Here is a 27,653-nt window from a genome sequence, read left to right as displayed (position 1 = left end):
TGATCATTTCTGCGTCACAATTTTCACTGAAAAAAAATATAAATCATGATGATGTGACATTTGTTGGGGTATCTACCAAACAAACATGTTTTCTTACACCTGGAAAACAAGATTTGTAGGCCAAGGCATCTTTGCAGCTCTACAGTGCTTAATTCTAATGCTGTTTGGTCACTCATTTTACCTTTGCAGCTGGCCATATTGCGATTTTGATAATATTTTGATTAATTGTGCAGCCCTAGTAAATACCATATATTTATTTAGAGATTTTGATCTCAATTATTTGAGTTGTTATGGTTATTGGAAATGACACTCACTTATTCACTCACTTCTACACTAGCTTCTACACTGTTGCCACATTTCTTGAAAAAGAGCAAAATCTTGTCTGCTTCACCCAAAAATTTTAAGGGGCATACATTCACATAAAAAAGACTATATCCACAATGCAAATTAATTTAGAGAATATAGACAATAAAGCCACAGATGAAAGGAACCTGCCAACATCTTAACAGCTGTAATTTCAAATACAATGCACAGGAAGCAGCATGAGTACATGAGACTGTGCTACATCACATAGCAGTGTCTGCTCCATTGCCAGTAAAAGCTCAGACTGAGCAGTAGTAACCTATTTTCCAATTGCTCAGTCTCCTTAAAAGATCAAGTACATATAACCTGTAACCACACCTAAATACACACACTGATAAAACTAGAGAGAGAAAGAGGGGGGAAGCAATAATAGCCAAGTCTAGGATTTTAATGCCTATTAACGTCTGTCTGCAAGACTCCAAAAGGAACCCCTAACTCTCTCCAAGTTCACTTCCTAATTGCATTTCATTTTCACACGTTTGAAAAAGAGATTGATGCTAGGGGGGCATATGGGCATGACGCCACTGCCAGTAATTATAAAACAGAAAAGAATAGTGCTTAACTGGGACCCATATCACTCCCTAGAGGTGAGCAGATAGAGTATATGGGTATTCAACTTAGATTTATCATCGATCAGTATATTATGACCTCATTAATTCTACAAGGTTTTATGAGTATGGGTGCCTCTTCACTTCACTTCACTTATCTAATAAACTACAATACATCAATGCCTAACTATTTCAGCCATTCACCCATTATTTTTAGCTATATTTCAACCATTTTATCTATTAAACTAACTGTTACAACATCTTTGCTTGTTACCAAGTTTTCATGCACTCTCAACACATGGTGTTCAGGGGTGAACGTTGACTCAGTTTTAGTATATGTTTTTTTTTTCTTATTCAAATTGTGATTTCTACTCCACAATCTTTCTGTGTATCCCCCAGCAAATGCAGAAGTACCCCCTGGTGTACCTCTGGTTGGGAATCTCTGCTATAAACCACCACTGTCCCATCACAAAATGTGCTCAAGATGAAGGGCAGAGGCAGGTCAGGTCAGTACCAAAGGGAAGGTAAGCAGGAGTCAGCCTAATTGAGTCTTAGAGCAGTATCTTTAACCTTGTGGACTACTCCCTGGTGCTCCAGATAAGCATTAAGCAGAAAAGAGAGACTATAAATCCAGGGTCAACAATGCTTCCTGCAGCGTTCACCTGGAATCGCTGAAGTCTGGCAGAGCTGTTGTAGCTGTGCAGCAGTGTGGTGGTCGATGCTGAGTGCAGGTGGAGCAGAACAACAAGGGTTATTTTCCTAATTAGTACAATAAGGACAGAGTCTCATTAACTGACCCCCTGCAAGTAAACCACCCACTCTGCAGGTTTTATCATAACCCTCAGGGAGAGGCATAGAGAAAGAGAAGAGGAGGTATATTGAAGACAGAGTAGATGACATGTACATGAAGAAAAAAAAAATCAGTTTGGAGAGAGACAGGAAGATAGATACAGACAGACCAAAAGAGACAGCCTGACAGTGATACAAGTAGACAGTGTATACTGTATATAAGCAGACAGGGAAACAGACCGTTTACAACAAATGATATGACACAAAAGCAGAGAGCCAGACAAGCCAAGACAATGGGACAAACAGAGCAAGACAGACAAAAAGCAGGAAACAAATAAGAGAAGATTTGCCTTGCTTCATGCACCCACATTTAATAATAATCCACTGATGATGACGCATATACTGGTACATTTTATTTGTTGGATGTTTTTTTTTTGTTTCCCACCAAATAAAAACACCTACAAAAGACAATATACCACGGGAGTTGCTCTCCTTTCATCGCTGTGTGTCTAAACAGATCCTCTAAGAAAATGTATTGGGTAAAAGTAGCTGGGAGAAACATGGACTTCTTTGAACCATGCAAATATTTTAAGGCTAGAATCTAATTAATATAAGGGAAACTGGGAGGACAGAGAGGCATGTGCAAAGAGAGAGAATATCTCTCTTTTTCTACTCCTCTTTCACTCTCTTGGTCCTTCCAATTCCCTTAGTGCTGCTCCTTCTAATATCTAATTCAAAGAGAAAGAATATCATAGATTTGAGTATGCATGCACTGAGCAAAAGTCCAAACTGTCATGTTGATAAATGAAAAAAAGGATAAAAGACATTGAGGGGAATTCAAAAAAGGAACCAAAAGCTTCAGCCTGCAGCAGAAAAATGCTCATGGCTACAATGAATAGACTCAGACATGTTTGAATTTACGAGATTTTGCCCCCAAAATGGCAGCAATGACTCGCCTGAGATGACAGATAAAGATGGATGCATTTTGTATTTTACTCTACCCTCCCTGAAGTTTCAGCAAGGGCCATCCCAAAAATCCCATTAATATGGAGTAGGCCTATAATATAAAACACAAATAGCTCCTTTCTATATTTTTCATGCACGCACCTCCATTTTCAGAGCTAGAAAACTTCCAAAATAGCCAATTTAAGGCCTAAGATGACCCCAAAAAAGTAAATGAGGGCTTTAAAACACTACTGCTCGTATGCTTGTATTGCTGTTACTGTAGACATTCTATGAAAAGCGTCTGGTGTGCCAAAGCATTTCTGTATGGGATCCAAATGGAGGACACTGATATCATGTAAACACACAGCTTATCGCTCTTCTCTCTCCTGTTTCTTATGTCCTCCTTTCTCATTTCCGCTTTCTGATTGGCAACAGACAACTATCACAATAAACAAATACAAATAAATATTTCAAGTGTCCTGGAAAGGAGAACGTCTGATGAACCATTTAAATAAGCAGCGGAAACACTGCTGTCATTATGAAAAAGTCTGTGCCGTGTCTCTACTGCCTATGTAAATAAAACTCTATTTTAAATTTTCATTTGCTGGTTTACATCCATCTGTCAAAAGGACAAGAACCGATTGTAAGGTGTTGTTAACCTCAGCGCTAAAATGATGATGGCAAAATATTAAGATCCCTTGAACAGCTTAATGCTGATCAGGTCCTCAAAAAGGCGTGTGAGATTATCAATGACCCCACACGTCTTTTATGACTACTTTAAGTAGCAAACAGAAGAAAATTTGATTTTATTCCAGAAGCCCTAAGACTTTTAAACAGTCAGTTTACTCCATGTATAGATTGATAAATACACTTTCACTTTCTGCACTTTTTGACACAATGTGGTGCTGGATATTTTTGACCAGTTACGGATTGGCCACTGCCATTAACCCTTGAGGAATTAACCTTTTTGCTTTTGATTATCATTAGATTTACTGCTTAGATTTAGATTAGTTTATGCGTGTGAATGAATTATTTGTGGGTTTTTGTGTTTGCAAACATGCTTTTCTCAAATTGCCCCTTGAGGGCCAAATTTATAAAAGTATTTTGAATTGAATTGAATTGAATGTTTGTCAGACTCGCCCTACCCTGCCTCTCAGATCTCGAATACTCACAGGCACGGAACAGAAATTCTAGAGCGCAAGTTTTACTTGTTGTCTATCAGCTGTAGCACGCTAGATCAGGAATTATCAACAGGTCAGAGTCTTGGTGATGGACCATTACTGACATTTGTGATATTTATTTTTTCTTATTGATAATATGCCAGTATTTGAGTGCATTAACTGTTACAGTAAGAATTATGGCCAATGAACCCCCATGTTTACGTTTTTTAACATAAATGACAAAAATGTTATTTTCTGCATTTTTTTGTTTTCCCTGCTGTACCGAAAACGTACCGAACCGTGAATTTTGTGTACTGTTACAACCTTGACAAACTAACAATATTATAAACTGTAAAGTATCATGGTTATATTTTAGTAAGCCAAACAACAAAATCAGTCCAGATGTCCTCTGCATGAGCGGCTTGATCACTTACAGTACAGCATAATTACACAGTTAATGTGCTACACCATGGGCAGGGCTGCAACCACAGCTGAGTGACATCTGCTCTGATTTCATCAGTGTTAATTAGGATGGACATCACAGCATATCAGCTGCAGCCACCGTCAAACATAATTAGAGCAGAGGACGGCAAGACTTTAAGCAGAGGGGAGGACGAACAGGGCTGAGTGTAGCGGGACAGGAAGTAAAATGACATGGTGAAGAGAAGTGGGGAGCAAAGTGAGGGTGAAAAGAGGGGAAGGATCTGGACTGATGAGATTAAAATGAAGCCAGTTTTCCTGTTTCCAATTCCAAACCAGAATCCACTGGGCAAGCATCCACATTTCCAGAAAATTGGCAAAAGAAAATGCAAATTAAAGTGCATATCCACCCACCACTACTGTTATGGAAATATTAGGAGTTGCATGCATCGAGATAAACAGTTGGTGGCACCAATTCTCCAGCAGGGTGCCATTAAACCCTACATTAAACCCTGGCAGAAGAAAAGGGTGCAACGAGATGACTTAATTAAAAGAGCGCCAGTCAGACCTCAAAACCAACGAAAATGATGTGAAAATCGTAATGGAAATATTGCATTTATCTTTGTTCATGTATTCATTTGAGGAAGGTTACAGTCTACTTATACTTATCACAGATGCCATATTTTCGTCTCTTCAGTGGATGTTTAAGTCACGTGCTTCATGTACCTCATGACTTATTCGCTAAGTCTGCTTCCAATGCACTTAATAGCATTTTGCTTTTAATGATACACAAACGTTTCCATTTTTCCATTAAAGAACAGTAACCCACATATTTGCAGTGGATTCTGTGTGTTGGATTGTAGATGTTTTTATAGTTCTGTGGTTGAAATAGGCTAGTGACTGTAAAGACTGAGTCAGTGATGATACAGGATGGATATGAAAAGTGAAAAATGCGGTTGTATTTTTTCCTGGGTACTATATTTACAGTCTAAATTTCACTATATTTGAAGTCAGCCTGAGGCCTTGTTTTCAACCAGCTTTTGTTGGAAACGGTCATTCATTTTTAGGGGTCCAAGCATGAAGCGCTCCTTGTTCTTATAAAATAAAAATATCAGATTCTTACAAACCAAAAAGCCTAAAGGCTGAGAGACATTTTTTACAAATAGGTTTAAAATCGAATCCACTACCCAGGCAATCAATTCATAAGAGCTTCTGACAGCATCCAACAACTTGAACCAATCTGTCAAGTCAAATGCAACAAGAATTGAATGTAATGTATGTCATGTTACATTAATCATATTTATTTCAGCACCATTTGCACTCAGTACCATTGCACTAATTGTCTTACTGTTTACAAATGTTACCGTTGTTCTTTTTTGTACTTAAAATATCTATATTGCACATAATAGCTTAATGTGCACATAGTAGCTTAATGTTTGTCTACCTTGTTGAGCTTGTCCTTGTTTTTAGCCATATTTATGTCAATTTCTGTGAATGTATATAGAGAGCAACGAGTCAAATTCCTTGTATGTGTACACATTCCTTGCCAATAAAGCTGATTCTGATCCTGATTCTGGTTACACAGCAGTGCCCACAGTTTCATAGTCACTGGCTTCTGCTAGTTGCTGCTTGCAGCTGTATTTTCACTCTTCTAATTTTGAATTTACAACATACATCTTTAATGTGAGGAGGGCTGCCACTCTACATTTTAAGAAACTGCACATAAATAACTAAATATCACGTAATGACGACTGGTTGACTTGGGTAGGAACAGAAGCCATTTGCAACCCTTATCAGAGAGAAACCACTGAATAAAATTGTGCGACATCAAGCTAAGTGGTATATGATTATTGCTTAAGTGCTGTTTTTCCGAGTAGTGATTCAAAGGCAATTTGACATACAGAATGTTCGTCATCATGCTTTTAGCGACCAGCATTAAGCCTTGAATTAAGGGAGTTAAATATTTTAAATGTTTCCTGTTGGATAAGGAATTCTTTTGTGAAAAGCATTTATTTAGTTTTTTTGATTTACATTTTATTACATTTTGCATTCAGTAGATGTGGGCAGTGGCACAAAAATATAGCATAGAAGAGGATGTAAATCATTAATGTGAGTCACCTACAGATGGTACAGAACACATGCTTTAGCTTGCAGTCCTGCAGAGTTTTCAGGATATTTTACACAACCATGACACCACTGTGTGTTTCCATTTAACAATGAAGCTTCTCTGAAAAAAAGATAGATGTAAGATAATGCACGAGGCTTAATTTAATATTACCCACTGGTTACTAAACATGACTGTCACATGGTTGAGAGAAGTATCTACTCCTCAACAAACAAATTCAATTAGCTACTTTGTGGGGAGAGCACATCTTGAATGACCTAATAGGTTCTATCTGGAGATGTAAGTGCTGACTATGTTGTATCAGTCCTTGTGTTTCGGTAACTTTATAACAGACTGTAAGTGAATCTTTGCCCCTATAATTTGAGAGCTGGGACGGTTCATGTTTGTCAGCAGCATTAAGGGTTGATTCGCAAGTTTGACACAGCAGCAGAATGTAAACAGAATAAAAAGTTGGATCTAAAAAATAATGAACTGCTCTAGGTTGTCTGTGTACCAACTAACGGCTATAATACTGATATCATTAATCTTTACCGCAGCTAAATATAATGTCATTTCACATCAGGAAAGTTTTCAGTTCACCATAGACTTGATGAGATCCAGCAGCCTCCAGCCAAAACAAATCACATCTATTGCATCGCTCCTTCGCTGTTAAATGTGAAGGGAAACACTGGGTCAGATATCATCGTAAAAATAAGGAATAATTTCTGCTCCTCTAAAATAGTCTCATTTTAACCATTTAAGTGGTTTATTGAACAAATTCCTCATACATATGAGGCATGATAATTAAGCTTAAAATTCATTATAGAGGATCTGTACTAATGGGGCTAATACAAAATGTAATTTTACTCACCAATAATAACCTGCTTTCCATTATTTGGGTTGCATTATCCAGCCAACGATGTAAACAGGAGGTTTTTTATAGAAGCAAAATAAATAGGCTACGCTTGATAAACTTTATAGTCTGCTAGTTCAGGCGAGCATTAAGCTGGGGGAAATGTTATATACAAACATCATGAGTTATAGGAATATTTTAAAATATTCCTTTAACTCATGATGTTTCTCTGTCTTATTTTCTCTTGTTGTCTTGTTAGTCTGCAGCCAAAGTAACATAACGTAGTCTACTCAACAGAGGGATACTTGCATTTGTCTGATATGTATATTGTGTTCTGTATAGTAACCTATCCTCCTACATGTCATTTTTGGCATTTTATTTTGCAGACTCAGTTGGCACATCCTAGGTTCAATGCATCAAGGTGAAGAGATGTGTCTGCCAGTTGGCTGTCACACAATCACACTTGCACAGCAGAATATTCATAATACAACCAAATCAGGATGGCTTCTCCCACAACAGTGGGAGATTCAGAAAGCCAACCGGATATATAGTTTAACACCAGTGTAAACTCAGGTCTGGTGAACTATAAGATGACTGTGCCAATATCCCCTCAAACCAGAGGCCATAGCTTCCTAAGGAGCTGTTTTGAAAAACACACAGAATGATGTTCAAGGGAAACACTGCTTGTACAAATATCAAACACTTTTGTGCATTTTATGTCTCCTTTTTAAACCACAAATCATACAAAATGTAAAAAGGGTAAGGGTTATCAGAGAGATTTCATTCACATCAACCACATCAGTGTTTCACAAAGCTAAAAGAGACTTAGCAGATACAGATCAAAGAGTGATCTCATCAAAAGGAACACAATAAAGAAGAGTGCCAATGCTATTGTGAACCCAAAGTATCTGCAGAACTGCAAATAGAAGCTTATTTCAAAAGAGAGGTGGACTGACAGGTATGTAGACCAGAAAGAGAGACCCTGAACACCCTGAGAATACAAATGAGAAAACAGAGACAGGCAGACAAACATACATACAATATGGACATATATACAAAGAGTCTATGCACTATGAACTAATAAGTTTTGGATCTCATGTGGGAAAACAGAAATAGAGTCTTTGCAGTGAAAACATCATGCCATTTACAGCTTCCCGTTAGGAATACTGAATGACCAATAAAGAAAATGGGCAAACACACAGAGTGGCAGACATCAACAGAGTGTGTGTGCGCACTATAATCAGCAGTTAGTCATAACATCTTGTCTCGCATCTTGATTCTCTCACCATGTGATGAGGCCGGCAGCGACAGCAGACCAGGTGACGCAGCAGGAGTTGGGCTTCTTGCTCTCCTCTTCTTCGTCTTTGCGGCAGCAGCACAAACAGCTCAGGTAGATGGCCAGACATAGCAGGTTGAGGCCAAGCCCTGCAGCCGCAACACAGCCCAGGAATATGAGAGACTACAGAGAGAGGGAGAAGGGGAAGAGATGACATGATGCAGCTAAGTCAGAAAGAAAAAGGGGTATCAGAGCTCATGTCTTGCCTCAAGCAGTGAACAACCATTTTGAATTGGAATGTAAGGTCACTCTGACTAATGCTTCCCAGCAAGTTTTACGTAGCTTTAGTTTTTGGAAAATTTGCCTATTGGTTCACTTACCTGTGCAATTTTGTTTAAATATATCATACACTTATATGTAGTACATTTAAGTAAACTCAATGTGCTGTACATTAAAATGCATTCAGCAACAAGTTAACAAGTATACAGTGGTGAATGAAGATCCTTTACTTAAGTAAAAGTAGCAATACCACCATGTAAAAATACTTACACTCCTGCATTCAAAAATCTACTAAAAGTAAAGTAAAAGTATCAGCTAAATGTACTGATGTATCAAAGTAAAATTACTCATATATGGCCCTATCAAGAGTGTTCTATTATTATAGATATTATATTATTGTATTATTATTAGTAATTCATGAACCTTTAAGCAGTGTTTAATGCTGGAGGAGGAACCATTCCTGAAATATAGTGGAGTAGAATTATAAAGAAGCATAACATTAAGTTAAGTAACAGTTAAGTAAAGTACAAGTACGTCAAAGCTGTACTTAAGACAGTACTTGAGTAAATATACTTAGTTACTTTCAAACACTGCGTCTACAAAAGAATAACATATAAGAAAATGCAATAACAGAAGGTTAAAATAAGAAACACAGACATTAAAATCATCCACGTGTTAGCGGATTGCTAATTGTTTTGTGTTTGCATGCATCTACAAAACAATACCTTCATTCAGTATCCTTGAGTAATGAAAATGTTTTACGTGTTTTATTGATCTTTTAGCCTCTTTTAACTAATTGTTTTGTTAGTACAGATTGGAGAAAGTCCAACAACTAGCAGCTATGAGACAGATATATGTGGTGGTGGAGACCAAAACGGAGCTAAAAGGGGGCTGGACATTGGACTTGGTGGCCAGAAACTGAAAATAGGAAACTGTTTGCTAACACGTTAGCCATAGCAATAATATGTCAAGATCTGTGTTTGTCAGATTGTTGTGGAGTTATTCTACCCTTAAGTAGCCAAAAGATATTTCAATACAACTAACAAATTTGCTTTTAAGACATTCTTATAGTATGTGCTAATATGACAATGCTAGCTCCCTGTAATAATTTAAGCTAACATAAACCTAAGTGTTAGCATGCAGCAGCTAACCACATGAATTACCAAAGACAAATGAATGCCTTTAAAGTGTGTGTTCTCATGATTGAGCAGGTCATTTTTCATTTGGCCTCCATGTGACATGCCACTGTACCAAATCTCGAAATAACAAGATTCATCAAATAGCCATTAAAAAGCCTATCCCCTTGTCCTCTGCTAAATGTCTCTCTAAGCAGAGCATCATAATGTAAGGACATTCGTTGACTCCAAACAAACAATTTCATAATAACGTCAACAGTTACTGTGATTAGTGTGGTAATAAGACACAAAAAAAACAAATGAATATGTCTGCACCAGCTCCACAAACAAGGACAGCTGCATCCACTGTCTCCAGCTGGAGAGCAGACACCTCCTCATACATCTCTGCATCTACTTCTCCCTCTCATTCTTCCTTTAGCCCCCATCCCACCTTCTGTGAGAGATGGGATGCCGTGACAAAAATAGCAACAAGACTGTCCTAACAGCCTCAAATGAATTCTGCATCCATCTGTGAGCAGATGGGTTTATTCAAGCTCAGTCCCTTTTTTTTTAACCGCCTTTACTCTTCCTTTTTAGTTTGTCTGAAATCTTTTTGGTGCTGAGCCATCTGTTCTCATGCTGCGATGTTATGTGTCTCACAAGTCAAGTAGTGGGATTAAAATTCAAAAATGGAAGAATCTGCCGAATTATGTCAATGATTGCTATAAAAGAGCCAGGTAAATTGCAAATTTAAAAATCCTTCACAGGCCTCAAAACAGCTGTTTATATAATCTGACACAGTCCCTTTCCTGTCAACTTTGCTAATAAAAGAGCAAAAATAAAACAAGATATATATAGATATCATTATTACGTGTGTTCACTCGTTTTGTACTTTCTGCACCGTGAATCTTCTTTTTTAACATTTGCTCCCTTCCCCCTAAAAACAATCTTTCTTTCTACTCTCACTCCTCTACCTAGCTCCATCTGTTGGGGTGCAGTGCCTCATCATGTCCCATTTCACGGCTACATGCCTTTCATGTAGAAAGCCGCACATCTGCTGACAAAAAAAAAGGGACAAAAGACAATGCAGAAGAAGCGTCAAAGGAAGGATGGGGCAATCTCCACTCATTGACCCGTCAACTTTCTCATATTCTCCAGAGCCCCATTAAATAGGTGTGGAAATTAGTGGAAATTTAGCGCCGCAGTTTAAGAGATGGGATTGTAAATGTGTTAATGGGCTCAGACAGATGGATGGCAGTGTGCACCAAGGTGAGACAAAGAGACCAAGAGAAAAGCTCCTTGTCTCATCTGAAGGCGGGGTGGGGTGTCGAGTGATGAGAGTCTGCGTAAACTGGGTGTAATTGAGGTGAACACAGTAAATGAGACGGAGATGTGGGGCACAGGTGGATAATATGAGCATGGGGGGATGGGTGGGAGACAGCCTCAGATTGGTCGACAGAGAGAAAAGGGGGGATACTCCTGCTGAACACAAACACTGGGCCACCCAGCCGCTCTTATTGTCATGGTAACGTGCAGGTTAGTTGGTGCCCTTGCAACAGGGAGGGAAGACGAGTGAAAGGGCGAATTACCACAGTCTATTTGAATTAAGCAGCATGTGACAGGCCTGCTTAAATTGCCATGCCTCTGTCTTGTGATTCCCCTGCAGCCAGGCAGTGCAGAGAAAGGAGGGAATGTGGCACAAAGGGTGGAATCACTGAGGAAAATGGTAGACAATTGAGGGACCTGGCTGGGGCTCCTCGGGGCTCACATGGACCATCAAAGGAATAAAGTTTGGTTTATATAATCTTTTAGTGGTATGTTTCATGGTGTTTGGGCCTCCAAACCCCCTAAAACTCAGTGTATAATTAAAACATTGCATGGGGCTTGCCATGCCATCTTTATTCTTTTTTGGAGAAACATTTATTCCAAGGTTGCTTTTAAAGCAGTTATGGCCAAGACAACACTCTCCACTTTCTCTCTGTCTATCACTCTCTCTCTACTGTCTTTTCTTCTCAGTAGTAGGGCGCAAAAATAATGGCTTCTGAATTATGTACAATCCATTCAGTGGAAGGTCACACACAGAGACTGAACATGCACAAAGACACACACACCACAACCCCATCCTGCAACCATCACTTCACAAGTGCTCCAACCTTCCATTAAGTTTAAAAACACCATTTATCTTTTACCTAGGAGTGTGTGCACACATTCGCTCTTTGGTAAAATCAAATTGGCAGGTCTCACCACTTAACTGCTACCTAAATTAGGTCTGAGTAGTTTCTCATAAAAGCAGACTCGACATGTTAACACCCTTCTCCTTACTCGTTCCTAACTCAAGAGGCCCGCACTGTTTTGTTTCCTCTCAGTTGTCCCCATAGACAGGGGGTGGGGTGAGCATGAGGCTGGAGGCAATGACACAGGAAAGAAAATTAAGGAAGATCTAGTTGAGCGGAAAGACAATCCCTGCGATGTGGAGGGAGTAGAGGGGGAAAAGATGAGAAAAAAGAAGAGAGTGACAGAGGGATGGAGGGAATATTGTAGATAATGAAAACAGTGTGACAGCAGGGTGTGGGGATGAGAAAGAGTGAAGACACAAAAAATAGAAAAAGAGGGCAAAGAATGACAAAGTGTGTGTTTGCACATGCCTATGTCGGTAAAGGGAAGACAAAGACACGGCTACCTCATCCACATGGCTCTTCATTACTCAGTGCACGGCCCAGTTTCTCTCCTATTACAAGGCCATTGTAGATGGCTTCGCCCTGAGGCTGGAACGTTGCATAATACTATGATTTTCCCAAAATAGTGAGCAAACCTAAGAATCTCATTGTTGAATGTACAAAAATGAACACACAAGTGCGTGACAAGACAAATCAGCCATGCGCTCTACCCCAAAGGACGACTAACGGACTAATTCAAGGGATGACACATAAGTGAACTCTGCAAAGTTAACAGAAGAGCAATATTTTTCATCTTTTTTCATCATGTTCCGTCTGTTACTCACAAACACCCATGTGGCCCCTGTAAGAACTTAACAAAATGCAAAGCTGCCAGTTCATGAAGTACATCCAAAGTAATGCAATTAGGGCTACAAGTAATTATTATTGTAATCAATGAGTAATCTATTGTTTTTTTTAATTAATCCATTATTTGTTTTATCTATAAAATGTGAATGCCAATCCAACAATTAATCGATTATAATTGCCAATGAATCTTCTGTCAACAGAGTAATTGATTAATCTACTAATCATTTTAGCACTAAATCCAATACAAACGCCCAGCATTAAATTCAACTTTATCATGCAACTTCAACATCAGGACTCTGAACAGTGATTCTTTGCAGAAAATGTTTCCAAATGTTCAGTGTCCATGTATAAAGGAATGGCATGTTTTACCCAGAAAACCCGACCTGAATATATACCTCATGATGAGCACTCCACTGTTAAAAAGGTGCTTTATTGGAGCAAATTGGAAAGAGACAGAAAAAAAGAGGTGGTGGAGGATGTGCTGTATGTCAAGATGCAAACCAACAGCAGTCTAAGTGGTATATACTTCATGCCTTATGCTGAGCGCCCATTAAAAATCAATTTTTAATACACAAGTAATGACCATAATTAATACATAGAGATGGAAAGGACCTCCATCTGTTACAGTACATCTGCTAAGCAGGACTAAGGCATGTAACAGTGGAATTCCACAAGCTTGAAGTGGTGCTAAATGCACGCTAAGCGATACGAAGTGTCTTCCGCAAGCATGGCTGCTCCACAGCAGGTGGCAGACAGCTGTGCGGAGGTGGAGAAGGTCTCCAGGCGCAGTGTGCACTGATGTACAATATGTGTGTGTATGTGTGTGTGTGGCCTGAATGGACAGTGACATTCTTTCAACATGATAGGGGTCAAACGGATGTCAGGTCAGTTAGAGAAGGAAGAAGACATGGACAAAGAAAGAAATTCCACCTTAAAAGTCAGCATAGTGAGCAGCAGAGATAGTTTTAGTCTTTTACGTATCTTTTAACTATTGTAATTCTCGCCCTTTTTTCTTAAAGGGGTATTCCAGTGATTTAGCTTTGCACATTCATAAAGTTTGCGGACTCACAAGAGACAGATTTTTTAAAGAATGGTCAAAATCGATGTAGGCAGAGATATCCTGGCTTTTAGTCCCAAGTTCCAAAAACACTGGATCCTACAATTCCCATAATGCAATGCAATAGCGACTTTTTGTAAAATGCTCTAATCCCTCACCCGTAGTTTGTAGCACAGGGTTTCCGCTGAAATTTCTAATCTCCAAGCACAAGCTGAGATCACCCTGATGACATGATCAGAGATATTTTCTCAGACTTAACAAAGCTCCCCCAGAACCGCAGGAGACATTATAAAACTGCTTTCAGTGGCCTACATGATGGGTAAACTGATCTTCATGTGCAAAATTGGTGGAGTGTCCCTTTAAAGAGCAAAAACAGACAGAACACAGATTCATTTTAGAAATCTTATTGTGAAGCAGCCACAAATTATTATAGTGACATTTCCTTCTTTGATACATTTAACATGCTGCACAGTATAGTACAACCCTTATATAGTGAATTTGTATCATGAAGGGTTGAACGTCAGCTGCAGAGTGCCTTGAGAAATGGCATCACTATGAAGAAATGCCCCCTTTCTCAAAGATCAATGGAGCAGTTCTTCCTCCACGCTGCTGCCTGTCCCACTCTGACACTTGGGTAAACGCCCCAGGGACCAGGGCTCTTTCCAGCAGAGTGCACTCGGCTGGGCCTGCTCATGTTCACAGCTGGGACGCCATTAAGTCCCAGCAAAGCGACCCATGGGTTATAGATGAGAGGAGGAGGAAAAGGGAGGAAGAAGGGGCTTTGTTGCTAAAGGATCCTTTAAATCTGTTACGCTGCACTGCCTTTTTGCCCTCAACACACTGCCATTACAAACTTGAAGGTCTCAGGAGCTTTGTGAGGTGTAGTGCATTTCCTAAGATTTTCTTTTCAGCTTTTCGGTCAAGAGAAATGTTTGGCTTATTCCTGTTGTTCTGTATAACCTCCTTGAATCTCTTTCAAGTAACTGCCTCTGTGCAGGCCATGCTTCCTGGGACATCTTTGGAGTGCAGCGAAGCGTGTTATTTCCCATTTCCTTGACACCCTCTGTGAACCCAAAGCCTAAGCCCTTCCCTCAGGGAAGTCAGGGGTCACGAATTTGATGCTACACTCCCACAACAAAGTATACCCCCCCCCCCAACTTCCAAGGAGAGACTTGCATCGTTGTTTCTGCTGGAGGGGAATGTGGCTGCGTGAATCCACTTGTCCCAGTTCATGCAGCTTTGGTGGGTACATACATGTGATTTGACCTGCTGAAGATTCTTTTTGTGCTCTTCATCACCAACTAAAATCATGACACAAGGAAATGCAGAGGAACACCAAACAATCATAAACCCCCAGCACCATGGATAGTCATTCAGCGCTGTCATATCCAATTTAAATGTTGTGAGATCAGCATGAGGGATGGACATACTGCCTTATTAGTACAGACCTCAGCCATACCATCTAGCCAATCAGGTGAGGCTAATCACTGGCTTCAAGCACTACAGAGACAGATTGGGGTTAATGACCTTCTGGAGTGCCAGAGGGGACACTGTGAGTGTGTCTTTCTATGTGTATGCATGACACAAACGAGGACTAAGTAGACGCGTAAGAAAAAAAGACATCATGACTGCTACAGAGGCTGAGCTGAAGTGAATCACTGTTTTAACAATAAGGTTACACAGTCATTCACACAAACACGGAGAGGCGGAGGTGGGACAAGGAGCATGGAAATCAAGAATAACAGATTTAAGATTTAAGATAAAATTTTCTTGAGGAGGTGGCGATAGGAGCTGGTCAATTTCCAATGCAATCTGACTGGTTGTAATAGCTGAACAGATAATGGATTTTCAGCCCTTGGTATGCAGAATTCTCCATTTTCTATCACACACAGTAAACACACTTTATGCATTCAGTTGTAAAATCAGCTGTAATCAGTGTAACAAACAGCATTATGTGAAGATGGGCTGCTGCAAAGACACAATCAAATATTTGTGATCACAAAATTAAAGGAAATCATTGCTGCAGTACAAGTTATAATTATCAATCGTTATCAAAAAGACTATCTTTTTCTAAAAATGGGAAAATACATATTTTATTTATTTATTTATTGGACTCCACATAAATTCTCTGTCTTCCACATGAGCGGCTCTCACACGATGGCACATCCATTTAGATTGGTATAGGAAGGTCTAACATCGATGAACAAAGAGGGGAAGGTGAAGGAAATGCTGATGAACGCAGAAAAAATTTAAAGTGAGAGAGTGAGAGACAGGGAAAACAAAGACAACAGAAGAAACAGAAAGGTTTGGAGAAGGAGGCTGTTTGCATGCACTTGGGTGGAACACTGTTCCCAGGGAATCTCTGTGAGAAAAGCCACTGAAGCAGAAAGATCAAGTGTGTTAGGAGTGTGTGTTTGCTCCTGTAATTGAATAGTATGTCTGTGGCTTGTTCATTTATCCCATATCATTCTAGGCCACGGTAATAGCAAGATAAAAGCTTTCAATAGAAACTTGTCTGAGCTGGACATTAAAGTGATCAGTGGTGAGACGAGAAAAGTGGATGTTGTTTTGTCAAGGACAAATGGTGCCGCTATTAAGCAAAAGTCTTTGTTCTCCTGTGCTGGGAGACAGACAAATGTTATTTGTCTGTAATTACATACAGGAAGTGTGAAATCTACTTAAATGTCCATGTTTGTTAAGGTAATAAAACTGATGGTTTTTTTACTGAGTATCTAATGCTGTCAGTTCTATAAAGTGACCTGAAGTTCGAACAAGTACGAAGACTGTTAGGACATAAAGCATACTACAACACTATTATTATTCTAGGTGATATTTGCATTGTGCCTCCCTCTCCCCCACCCCCACCCCGACCCCCACCCCCTCCCCCAAATCCTCTCTCTCTCTCTCTCTCTCTCTCTCTAAACCTAACACTGAAGCGGCGGATGGCCGCCCACCATTGAGTCTGGTTCTGTCCATGGTTTCTGCCTCTTAAAGGAAGTTTTTTCTTTGTCAAATGCTTGCTCATGGTGGGCTTTGTTGGGTCTCTGTAAATAATATTATAAAGAGTAGGGTCTAGACCTGCTCTATAGGAAAAGTGCAATGAGATAACTGCTGTTATGAATTGGCGCTATATAAATAAAATTGAATTGAACTGAATACACTACAGTAGCACCTTGACAATGCAGACTGTTTTAGTAGTGAGTACAGAACACAGAGGCACATTTTCCTTCAGCAATAGCGTAACAACATGTTATGCTATTTTCTGTACTTGACTGAGCATGCATTGAGTACATCCACAATCTGTGCAGTAATTACTGTATCAACCGCAGATAATAATAGGAAAATATTTAATGTTCATAAAAAACATGAGCCCGCTATGACCTGCAGATAGTGAGTTACCATGAGGCCAAAAACCACCAGCAGAAATAAAGATCTATCATATTGTCTTTCATCAAAAGACCTCATCAGTATAAGTTACATTACTCTGATACTGTAGCAACTACAATATATCATGGTCTTGTTAACCTAATAAAATGAGTAAACATTTTCTCCTAAATTAAAAAGTGGGTAAACTGAGTTCAGGTGGATTTAAAACTCCAACTTCAACATAAAATGGAAGACTTTCCTCTTAAAGGAACACAGTAGTTCGACGTTTTGGGAAATAATCGTGTTTGTTTTCTTGCCGAGAGTGAGATGAGAAGATTGATGCCACTTTCATAGCTATCCATTAAATATGAAGCTGGAGCCAGGAGACAGTTAGCTTAGCTTAGCATAAAGACTGGAAACAGGGGGAAACAGCTAGCCTGGCTCTGTCCAGAGGTAACAAAATTGACCTAACATGTTAGATCTTGTTAGTTTAATCCATACAAACAAGGTGAAAAATGACAATTTGCAGTTTTACGGGGGCCGTGCCGGACTATTTCTTGGCCAGAAGCAGTGACTTCCTGAAGTCTCTGCAGGAAGTCTCTCCAGTCTTTATGCTAAGCTAACTGCTTGCTGGATTAATATTTAATGGACAGTTATAATAGTGGTATCAATCTTCCCATCTAGCTTTTGTCAAGAACTCAGGACCAAGGATTGTTGAAGAAGTGCGGAAGTTAATTGTTTTTAGAAAGCAACAGCCTAATTTCTAATTTTGTTTGGATGTAATTGGCCCTGATAATAGCTATAACACTGCTTGCAGGCTCAGAGACTGAGCACACAACATGAACATACCATACCATAAAGCAAACAGAAGTAAAAACAGTGTGATGCACATTTTTTCCATACGTGTCAGCATTACATTGGAGTTCTAGCAGCATTATGTCTCTCAGACACTTAATAATAGCATTTATAATAACTACAAATTCACCAATAAAATGTTGTGACCCTGGCTGCTTGGATAATGTCAGAGTGTCTTGGCTGGATGAGTATGAGGAACAGCAGTCCATGTGATGGACAGAAAGTATTTGGCACAAACTTGTTTTGGTCACAAAGCAGGAAATGAGAAGAGAAGTCAGATGGACTAGGACCTGCTGACCTACACATGATGTCTGGCTCAACACACACACACACACACACACACACATGCACATGGGCACACCCACAAAACTTAGAAAAACTAGGCCGCCGTCCTATTTTGAGTGAGATTTTTCAGTTTTTGCCGTCTCTCCATCCTCCAGGCCTCAGGACAGGGAGACGAGGCTTTAGTAGTAGTCAGACAACAAATCGTTTGACCCACTGTAGTTCGTTTCAAGCATACAGAACCCTTTACTCTGAAGTTTGATGCAGCACTGGATGAAATTTTCCAAAATATGTGACTGCAAGATAAAGAAGAATAGCTTGCTTATTGACAGAAGACAGAAATTAGAGAAAAACTCTAGTCAGGTGATTCAGCTGACGGACATTCCATTACCGACAATATCAGGGTTCAACGGGGGATGAGAAACCTACTACCACACACACACGCAGACAAAGAACAGTGAAAGATCACAACCCTTGCATTCCATCACATTTGCTGGCCCAAAGCCAGCAAAGGAATTCACCAGGATTGCCCACACTACAACTAGCCAATTACACTTCCTCTAAAAAGGCATACGGCCTGGGTTAATAGCATGGCTGCTCAATACTCAGCAGCCAACAAAACATCGATTCAGCAATTCCTTTACAAAAGAGTGGATTCCATGGCTCGATTATAAAGCTTAATTTTAGTTCAGTTTAACCGAATTCTTTACCACTAAACACTACAGTAATATCAGTTGCAATGCTGTTAATCATCCCGGTGCAGAAACAAACCGGACAAAATGTTCATTAATACCAGTGTGATGCTTTGCAGTGTTATGAAACAAAACAATACAAGCAAATTGTCTCAAACACAAGACTGTTTAAAAGTTTTGACTACCTACCAGTACTAGCACCTACAATATGAAACTGATTATACTGATATGAGTCACTTCATTAGCAACATTAACACTAGCCGTCAATAATTAATGTATAATTTTACAATTTAACAACTATGCAAGCACATCCAGGGGGCAATATATCACAGGTTTTTTTCCAGAACTTTATCCCTTGGTTGCATACATAGCATATTATCACTGCTACATAAGGCAGTCGAAAAATTAGGTTGTGATCAGACTTATGCTTGCCAGCCCACAAAGGACAGGGAATGTAATGGCCTTAATAACCTTGCATCAGCTTTAAATTGTGTCATTCGCTTTGGTGCTTTACAGAAAATTGTTCTACAACATGGGAGCATGAAGGACTTAACCTATATCTGTGAAAGACAGGTAAAAAAATACCAGGAGCATGGTTGTGTCAGAAACAAGGCAGTGAGAGAAACAAAGAAACAAAAGTCATAGAGAACAAGAGAAGCTGATGGTTGCAATGATGGGGGTTTCCCACCCCCGATTTGAGTGCCTGTCTGTGGTTGACTGTCTTCTCAGGAGGAAGTGCTGCTCTCCTGCTGAGACTCACCACCCTCCCCTCCCACACCCTGTGGCCCTGACTCTACTTCCACAGTGCTTCAGATAATGGAAACTTAAAAAAATCTCCTTCACTTCTCTCTCTGTCTCTTCCTTGATACCAGCATGACATAAATCCAATTTAGTTGTGCTACCATCTGATATTTTGTAGAGCAGAAATGCATCAAACTACTATTGTTGGTGAAGAGATAGCAACTAAAAGCAAAGGGTAGCATTCCAGCTAACGTTCAAGCCAATGTTTCAGTACAGTGAGATGCTATTGGGCCATAGACGCTGACAGCTTAGAATCTTTGTAGCTAATGTACGCTACCTGCTCTGCACCAAACAGCAGACAAAGTTAGCAACTAGCTTAGGATATAGTGGAGCATTTAGCAGCTAAAGGCAATGTATCCCTCAGGATATGAGCTATAATGAAAGTAATTGTTAGGCTTACATTGTGGCCAGAAACACGACTCCGAATGAATGATAACCTTTATTTTGCTGCATATCTGCTGGATGTGTGAATAAGCAACTGATAATATGCCAGTGTTGTGTTTACAGCATGTTTCTACTGCCCCCAAGTGGCCAAAAAATCAGTTACTGGCCCCTTTCACAGAGGACAGTTTGACATATCACAGAAGGAAAAGCACAAGGAAATAATCAAATTAATGATGGTTGGATTCCATTTAACTTCTTCGGTTTCAGGGTCTTGGTATTGTTCATGCTGGCTCACTGTCATGGACACTTAAATACAACAGAGCCATCGTTAATGTTCAGGTTTTTAAATATATATATATATATATATATATATATATATATATGTATTCAACACACTCAGGGTTTTTTAACTACAGTCTTACATAAGACTTACGCATGACCAGTAGCTTATGGTGGCTAATGTTAGCAAACTTCAGCTTGGTTTTGCTGTGTAACTGACATGACTAAAGACAGTTTGTTACTGCAAAACTACATTTGACCATTTACAATTGTGTGGCTACAGTCACTGTTATTCAGCAAACGTTACATAGGTTTGTTTCAGCTTGTTTCGGCTTATCAAAGCAGTTGCCGCCTGCTTGCCCCACCTCACCTCCATCCTGTTGTCCATTTTTTTGTATAGTCGATGATGGAAAAAGTAAAAGCGTGATCGCAAAGTACTATCAAGCGATATATCACACTTTAGTCTTTCGTGATAATAGTGCATGGTATCCTTCCTTTCCTCCAGGCATTATTATTCTAAACTGAACTGATTTCTGCAAGTTTATCCTTTTGCTAGTTCATGTTTCTTTTACATTTGACTAACAACACGCATGTATATGTTGCAATGATTCCCAAAACTAATTCTTCCATTGTCTGTCACTTCACTTCTGAAATTAAACACTTCCACATCTTTTTGAGGCCCCTCTCGACTTCCCCGGACCCTGAAGCTCACCTGACCTCACCCTGAAAACCACTGTGCTAAGGCGCTGCAGCAATGAACTAAAATGTCGTCTATATTTCAGCATGATGTGCCTCCATGCACTGACAGAGGCTAAGCTGTAACCTTAAAAAAAACAAAAAAACATTCATAGTTCTTGACATGTGTTCACATGCAGCTCATTAGTCATCCAACAGATGATCCCAGCCCACTTCAAAACTGTGTGAAACAGTCCTGTCACTGCCTCTGGAGTTAGATGGGAACCACTTTAACTCCCATGGGTGAAACACATCTAGGCCTATGTTAAGATTCAGCCCACAAGTGTCCCTCCCGATCCTCTCTGTGTGTCTCTGAACAGACACAAGGACAACTTCTTTGTCCCACCTGAAAATAAATGAAAACTGTTACCAAGCCCTATTGAAGGCAGCATTTACAAGATGTGCATGCTCTGTCTCTACTGGCAAACATTTCTGTAGTATTCCCTGAAAAAAAGTGACTTTGCAGAAATGGTTTAATACCATTTCTGCAAAGTCTACAAAGAGGAGTACTGATTGCTTTTAGAAAGACCACTAAAATGACAACACCTAAAACAGATAGCATCAATAACCCAAGCATTTTTGACTTGGTTCACTGAGCTGGGACTGGATACAGCTCCTAATAAATTTGGGGGACTAGGTGGCTACCACTTAAATGCACTGGATGACACTCACAGAGACATTATGGGCCACTTTTGTCATCAATAACGTAAAAAATGTAATCTGAATCTGAAGGCAGCAGAAAGCATAATGATGATACAGACCCTGCAACTGATTTTAGTGATACCACAGGGAAACTATAAACCATATATTAAAGGATTATTCTAGAAAGAGAGATACAATATGTCACAATAGCGTTTTAAACTCAATGTCGAGTACTTAAGTATAGTGTGTCCCTGTTTTACTTGTGTCCTCGATAACTGGGCTCCTGATAAAGCCCCATGTCCCTTCTTCCACTACTAACCTGCTGGTAGTTCTCTTCTTCGGGCTGGAAGCTGTTGTCAATGACCTGAAACCTCAGGTTGATATGGGGAAAATTGTGAAGCCAGTAAGTCCACCAAGGCGCAATGTAATCCACCCGAGCCGAAGACATCCCTGCCCCGAGAAAAAGTTAGGCTACAGCCTAAATTAGCCTCCCTTTACTAAAGCGAGCTGTTTGGTCCGCTGCCGGAGATCTTAATCCCGTCTCATATCAAACAAAGACAATGATAAAAGCATGCTCGTGTGTGGAAACACAGTGAGCCACACATGAGCGCAAACGGTCAAGAAGTCCTGCAGAGACAGCAGCGTTGTCGCAAAGTGGAGTCCGCCAGAGATTTTTCATGAAAGAAGGAATAATCACACTGCGCCCATGTCTCCGCGTCTGTGTGGACCCACGGCTCCTATCCGACCGACAGCCGCTCCAAACACACACAAGTCTCCAGCGGGGGACGCGCACTGATAGGACATGAGGAGATACTGGAGCGCGCAAAGACGCCCCGCTGAGGAGTTTATAAATACCAGTCTGCCAGCCTGCCTGAGGTAGACTAATAATAAAATAACACATATTCACTGTGTGGTAATATCATTTTCGTTTTGACATAATGTTTCATTGTGTAAGTTTCTGTCTCTCAGTCTCTGTGCGGAATTAACTACTGCACTGCCACCTAGTTGTCAACTGAAACAATTACAGACAACTTTAACCGACAGCAGAGGCGGAATTCCTGTCCTCACCGAGGACGTCCGAGTCAAGTACTAGCTACATTTATCTTCACGAATTTAAGACTAGAGGGTGGTGCGTCTCTCTGCAGCTGTTTTTACATCTGTGGATACTTGCTCAGTAATGATACTAAACGAAATGAATGAAACCAAACCACATAATGCTGGTTGTCTCCTGGATTTCATCCCAGTAAATACCAGAGGTTTCACAGATCAACTCACCCACTCAGTAAACCCCTGCTCACTGGTTTTATTACAAGCATCTCGACACAGTGTGCATATACTGGTTTTAACTGCATGTTTGTGTGATGCTGCACTGAGGCACAAACACGTTTTATGCTTGTTGTATTTATACATACACACTTGGTACTCATACACCTTTGTCCTAAATATATTTTACACATGTAGTTTGACAGTGGTAAGTTAAACCAGTTCAATAGACATATGCTCAAATTAATTTGCTGGACAAATGAGTAAATGTAATTATTTAAAGGCATTTTTTGAAAAAGTATTTTCCAAACCTTTTCATAGACATGACTATTATACCTTTTAATAGAACATTTCTTGCCTGAATCTTCAACCACCACTGTAACAAGTACATGCATGTACTCAATGGATATTAGTGAGACATATGTAAGTTTCATAACACATCATACTGGAGTATATTTTAAAGTGTTTGGGGTGGAGGGCAGTGCTCTTAACATTCAGTCTGATTATAGTTCCAATCAGACATTTTTTGGAAAATGTCAAAACACCATGTATGACCTATCCCACTTTAACATGCTGGCTACATACGATACCAAAGGCACTGATTACACTTCATGACGCAACTCAGTTATTCAAATCCATCATGTTTGAAGCATGGCATGAAAACACAGTGGACACAACACCATAGACAAGTAACTGTTTTCTCATTTTTTATTACAATTCTCTGTACATCACGGATTTACTTCAGCTCCTTCACAGCCAGACCTGTAAAGAGAAAGACAAAAGATTAGAAAATATTCACTGGCATGAAACATCACACCAGCAAAGACAGGGGCACTCACTTTCTGCACACAACACTCTTGAGCTTATTTTTTCTTATTTTTTAATTAGTTCTCACTAATGAACACACATTTGAGAATCCCTTGTTAAAAAGTAGAGACTTACACAAACACTTGACAACCCAGTTACCCAATATTTAAGTTGACCGAAATCTTTCAACAAGGAGGCTACAAGATTTGTTGTAAAATGACTATGGTTAAACCCATTACAAATTAAAGCAACTGAACGCACACAATTTCTCAAATAATACAAACTAATCAATGCAGTTAAAGTACACTAATATTTGAATCAGAGCTTAGCGGATCTCCAATGAAGACATATGCAACCAAATGTTTTATTTACGCCTTGGGTTTTTTTGCTGGTCTAGAACTACATCATTTGTTACATTTGCTTTCAAACTAGAGAAAAGATAGTTTGGATGTAATTTTATCCCACATACTATTTTCATGTTTTCTTCCTTGTTTAACTTTGATAATGTCGAAGCAACCACCTAAAGCATACAATAGTTAAAACCTGGGGAAACGTCTGTCACAAGCTCATTCAGATTAACAGAATGAAAACGCTTCAAAAGTCAAAAGAAAATCCCCACATGCACCGGCTTCACAGGTGACCTTTAAATGCTAAAAAAATCGATCTAAGTAGATCAAAACACCAATAATATTCAATCGGAAGACAAACTATATACTGACTGACGTCAACTTGGGAGTCACTGCAATCATCACTACAAGGTAAGTCATTAGGCTGCACACCGATTAACATTTGTCTCCCTTTTGTATACTGTGGTATATACAAAAAAAAAAAAAAGGTGAATCATGTTCCTCTTAGTCAATGCACTCTTGTTTGGCATATGTTGCTATGATAAGATTATTCTCTTAATATATTAAGTCAGTTCAGTCATCATCAGCCTCAAGACTTTGCAACTTAAAGCACAATTGCAGACACTGTTGCCAAGGTAGTTGATAATTTTAGATCAGTTAGTCATTTTCCAAGAGGACCTAATATCTACCCTCTGTGGACTCTTCCCATTTAAAAACACACAAAAGCCAGCTGTGTTTTTATTGTAAACAACTAGAGTGTATACATTAGTTTCCAAACAAGATGCACTGGTTATGTTCCAAAAGAGGAAAAAACATGTTGAACACATTTCCTACATTGTAAAACATCTGCAACGCGTTTTATGACTGCACAGAAAACTGCCTAGTTTACATTAGTTTGACTTTTATGAGCACATTGCTTCCTTTTACAGTGCATTACTACTGCTATAGCAATCCTCTGCGGTCAACAGGAATACATCACGCCATCCTTGTCTTCATAATAGCAGAACAAGTTAAACTTAGACCCACTCATAGGAACATGCTCCAAGCCACCAATGGTCCAAAACTCTACAGAGTACCTTTAATTAGACCCAGGGAAGACTAACAAAACAATCTAAGACTATGATCAAAGTCAAGTGTACACAATTCATTTAGATGCAAAAACCCTTCACTGTGTCAGTAACTGGGGTTTCCATGTTTGAACCAAGACTGCTGTGTCTCAGCTGTCTTGTGTTTGCTTCACAAGCAGACTTCTTGTTGATACTGACCTGGGGGCAGGGACTGCTTGAGCTTCTCAGCCTTCTCCTTGTCTGTGATGACCAGGGTGTACAGGTACCTGCTGCAGCGCACCTTGAACTTAACATTGTCCTTGTTCTTCTTGATCTTTACGGCTGAACGAAAAACAAACAAACAAACCAGTTCAGATTCAACACAACAGAAACCTCTACTTGGATTTAAAAAAAAAAAAAAAAAATATCACCATTTAAACTTCAGTGACATTGATGGATGTGTGAGTATTTGTACAATTTCCTGAACAGATTGCAGTAATGCTTTAATAAAACAGGTCCACAATTACTGAAAAATTTCCTAGGAAGTTACCAGGATACACTTGTGTAATTCAGAAGTTATAGCAAAAATAGGAATTTCCTTAAGAAAAGCTCCATTTAAGCCCAAGAAAACGTTAATTCATTAATTGTTAAACTTTATCCTCTATATCTTGACTTGCATGCTTTCCTGTAGACGCATCTCACATTTTGGCATGTTAACTGACCTGCTGTGCACTGACTTAAGACTCAAGGTTACACTAGCAATCACTTGAAATAAATTAAGTACAAATTAACACTCTTCTTTCCTCTAAGAAATATTAAGTTACATAGTTGTTACAACTTATTAGGAAATTACTGACCTATAAAATGAAGCATTGTCAGGGATGCTTAATTCAAACAAAGCTCACATGTACTGTTTGATTTTCTTGCAGTGGCAATTACATGCAAGCTGTCACCTGCATATCCAGCTTGTCTTTCAAATATGCTCATTTCAAGTTAAGGCATAGATTGCTTAATTACATCATTTACAGGCAGGTGACACAGTTAAGGTTTAACTTACACTTGGCATCCTTCCTCCTGGCTGTCAGCAGGAAATCTTTGATTTCTTCTATCTTGCGAGGCTACAAATTAGGAACAGAGCAGACAATTATCATTCAGACAAAGCATCAAAACTAACAGATTGAGAATGAACAGTAAAGTGATGTTAGGGGACCGGTGGAACTGACATTTCTGTAAGAAATCGAAACCCAGCACTAGGTCCATCATTACTCTTGCAAGACTGTGAATGCATCACGAGCACATCAGCCTGAGATGTTTGGACGTCTTGCTGGCGGTAAGAAAATGTCTATTCAAAGTAACTGACGTTAGGCAGCCATGGCTAACGTAAAATAAGTACAGCCTGCATCAGTACGGAACGGCTACAGTTTACACAGTTTTAACTATCAGTAAACCCGGGCATCTAATAATTTAGGTAATTGAATACTGGTATGGGCTGGTGAACATGTCTATCATTTGCAACAGGCTGTAGCAGGGTGGCCCAAGCTAGCGGCATTATGCTAATGCTAATCACTAATGCTAGCCACTTCATAACATATCTGTCGATTGATCTATACTCACAAACACACATTTAAGGTTACGACATTCTTACATACACAAGACACAACATTGTCAGCTATACAGGTTTAGCTATTTTAGTATTTAAATGAGAACATGTCCTTACCATGCTGCCGTGTCAGCGGACTGAGCGCTGCGGAAGAGCAGAGAAAGATTGAGTCAGTCTATCGGTTAGAACATCGAGAAGAAAAGTATTGGAAAGCAAATCATTATCTCGTCATTTAGCTGCTGAATGGAATATTTATACTTTGGTAGAAACGAGGGTGTAATTATTAGTGTTAAAGAGGATGGATGATGATTGAAATTGTGATTTTGTTTATGTGTGAACGTGAAACTCACTCAGTCTGCCAGAGAGGGGATGAAAAGGGGTGGAACTTCCGGTTAAGGAGGCTTTTATACAGCGCTACGGCAGCTAGAGAGGGCCAATGTTAAGAAAGAAACGCGTAGTCTCCGTTGTAATATTAAATCAAATATACAATATGTTTAAATGGGAGTTCTGCGTTTAGAGAGTACTTTAATCTTTAATGGACAAACAGAGTATAATCTCACATAAAGTGGATGGCAAGAGATAGGGAGAATAGGCCTTTCTGGTGGGCTTCACTGGTGGGAAT

General features: G+C 39.5%; 2 protein-coding genes across 3 annotated transcripts in view; both read right to left on the bottom strand.

Annotated features, from left to right (window-relative positions):
* The window catches only part of ttyh2 (tweety family member 2), a 64,124-nt gene extending 41,269 nt beyond the window's left edge, over positions 1-22,855 (bottom strand). Inside the window, exons 1-2 of one of the 2 annotated variants that reach the window (XM_044177770.1) lie at positions 22,288-22,855; positions 8,469-8,641 (exon numbers count right to left, since the gene is read on the bottom strand). In XM_044177770.1, the coding sequence (XP_044033705.1) occupies positions 8,469-8,641; positions 22,288-22,416 (302 nt within the window). In that variant the 5' untranslated portion in view covers positions 22,417-22,855. The remainder of the gene's footprint in view (positions 1-8,468; positions 8,642-22,287) is intronic. The other variant, XM_044177771.1, reaches the window with a different exon arrangement.
* A 1,070-nt stretch (positions 22,856-23,925) lies between these two features.
* On the bottom strand, positions 23,926-27,453 carry rpl38 (ribosomal protein L38). Its single transcript, XM_044177766.1, has 5 exons — positions 27,382-27,453; positions 27,149-27,175; positions 26,489-26,549; positions 25,651-25,773; positions 23,926-23,993 (listed from the first exon to the last, which is right to left on the bottom strand). Exons 2-5 carry the CDS (start codon positions 27,149-27,151, stop codon positions 23,968-23,970), a joined length of 213 nt encoding a protein of 70 aa, XP_044033701.1. The 5' UTR covers positions 27,152-27,175; positions 27,382-27,453; the 3' UTR covers positions 23,926-23,967.
* Positions 27,454-27,653: the final 200 nt, after the last annotated feature.

The sequence above is a fragment of the Siniperca chuatsi genome, linkage group LG20 (genome assembly GCF_020085105.1).
Source record: "Siniperca chuatsi isolate FFG_IHB_CAS linkage group LG20, ASM2008510v1, whole genome shotgun sequence".
Classification (NCBI taxonomy): Eukaryota; Metazoa; Chordata; class Actinopteri; order Centrarchiformes; family Sinipercidae; genus Siniperca; species Siniperca chuatsi.
This window is presented reverse-complemented; position numbering and strand designations above follow the sequence as displayed.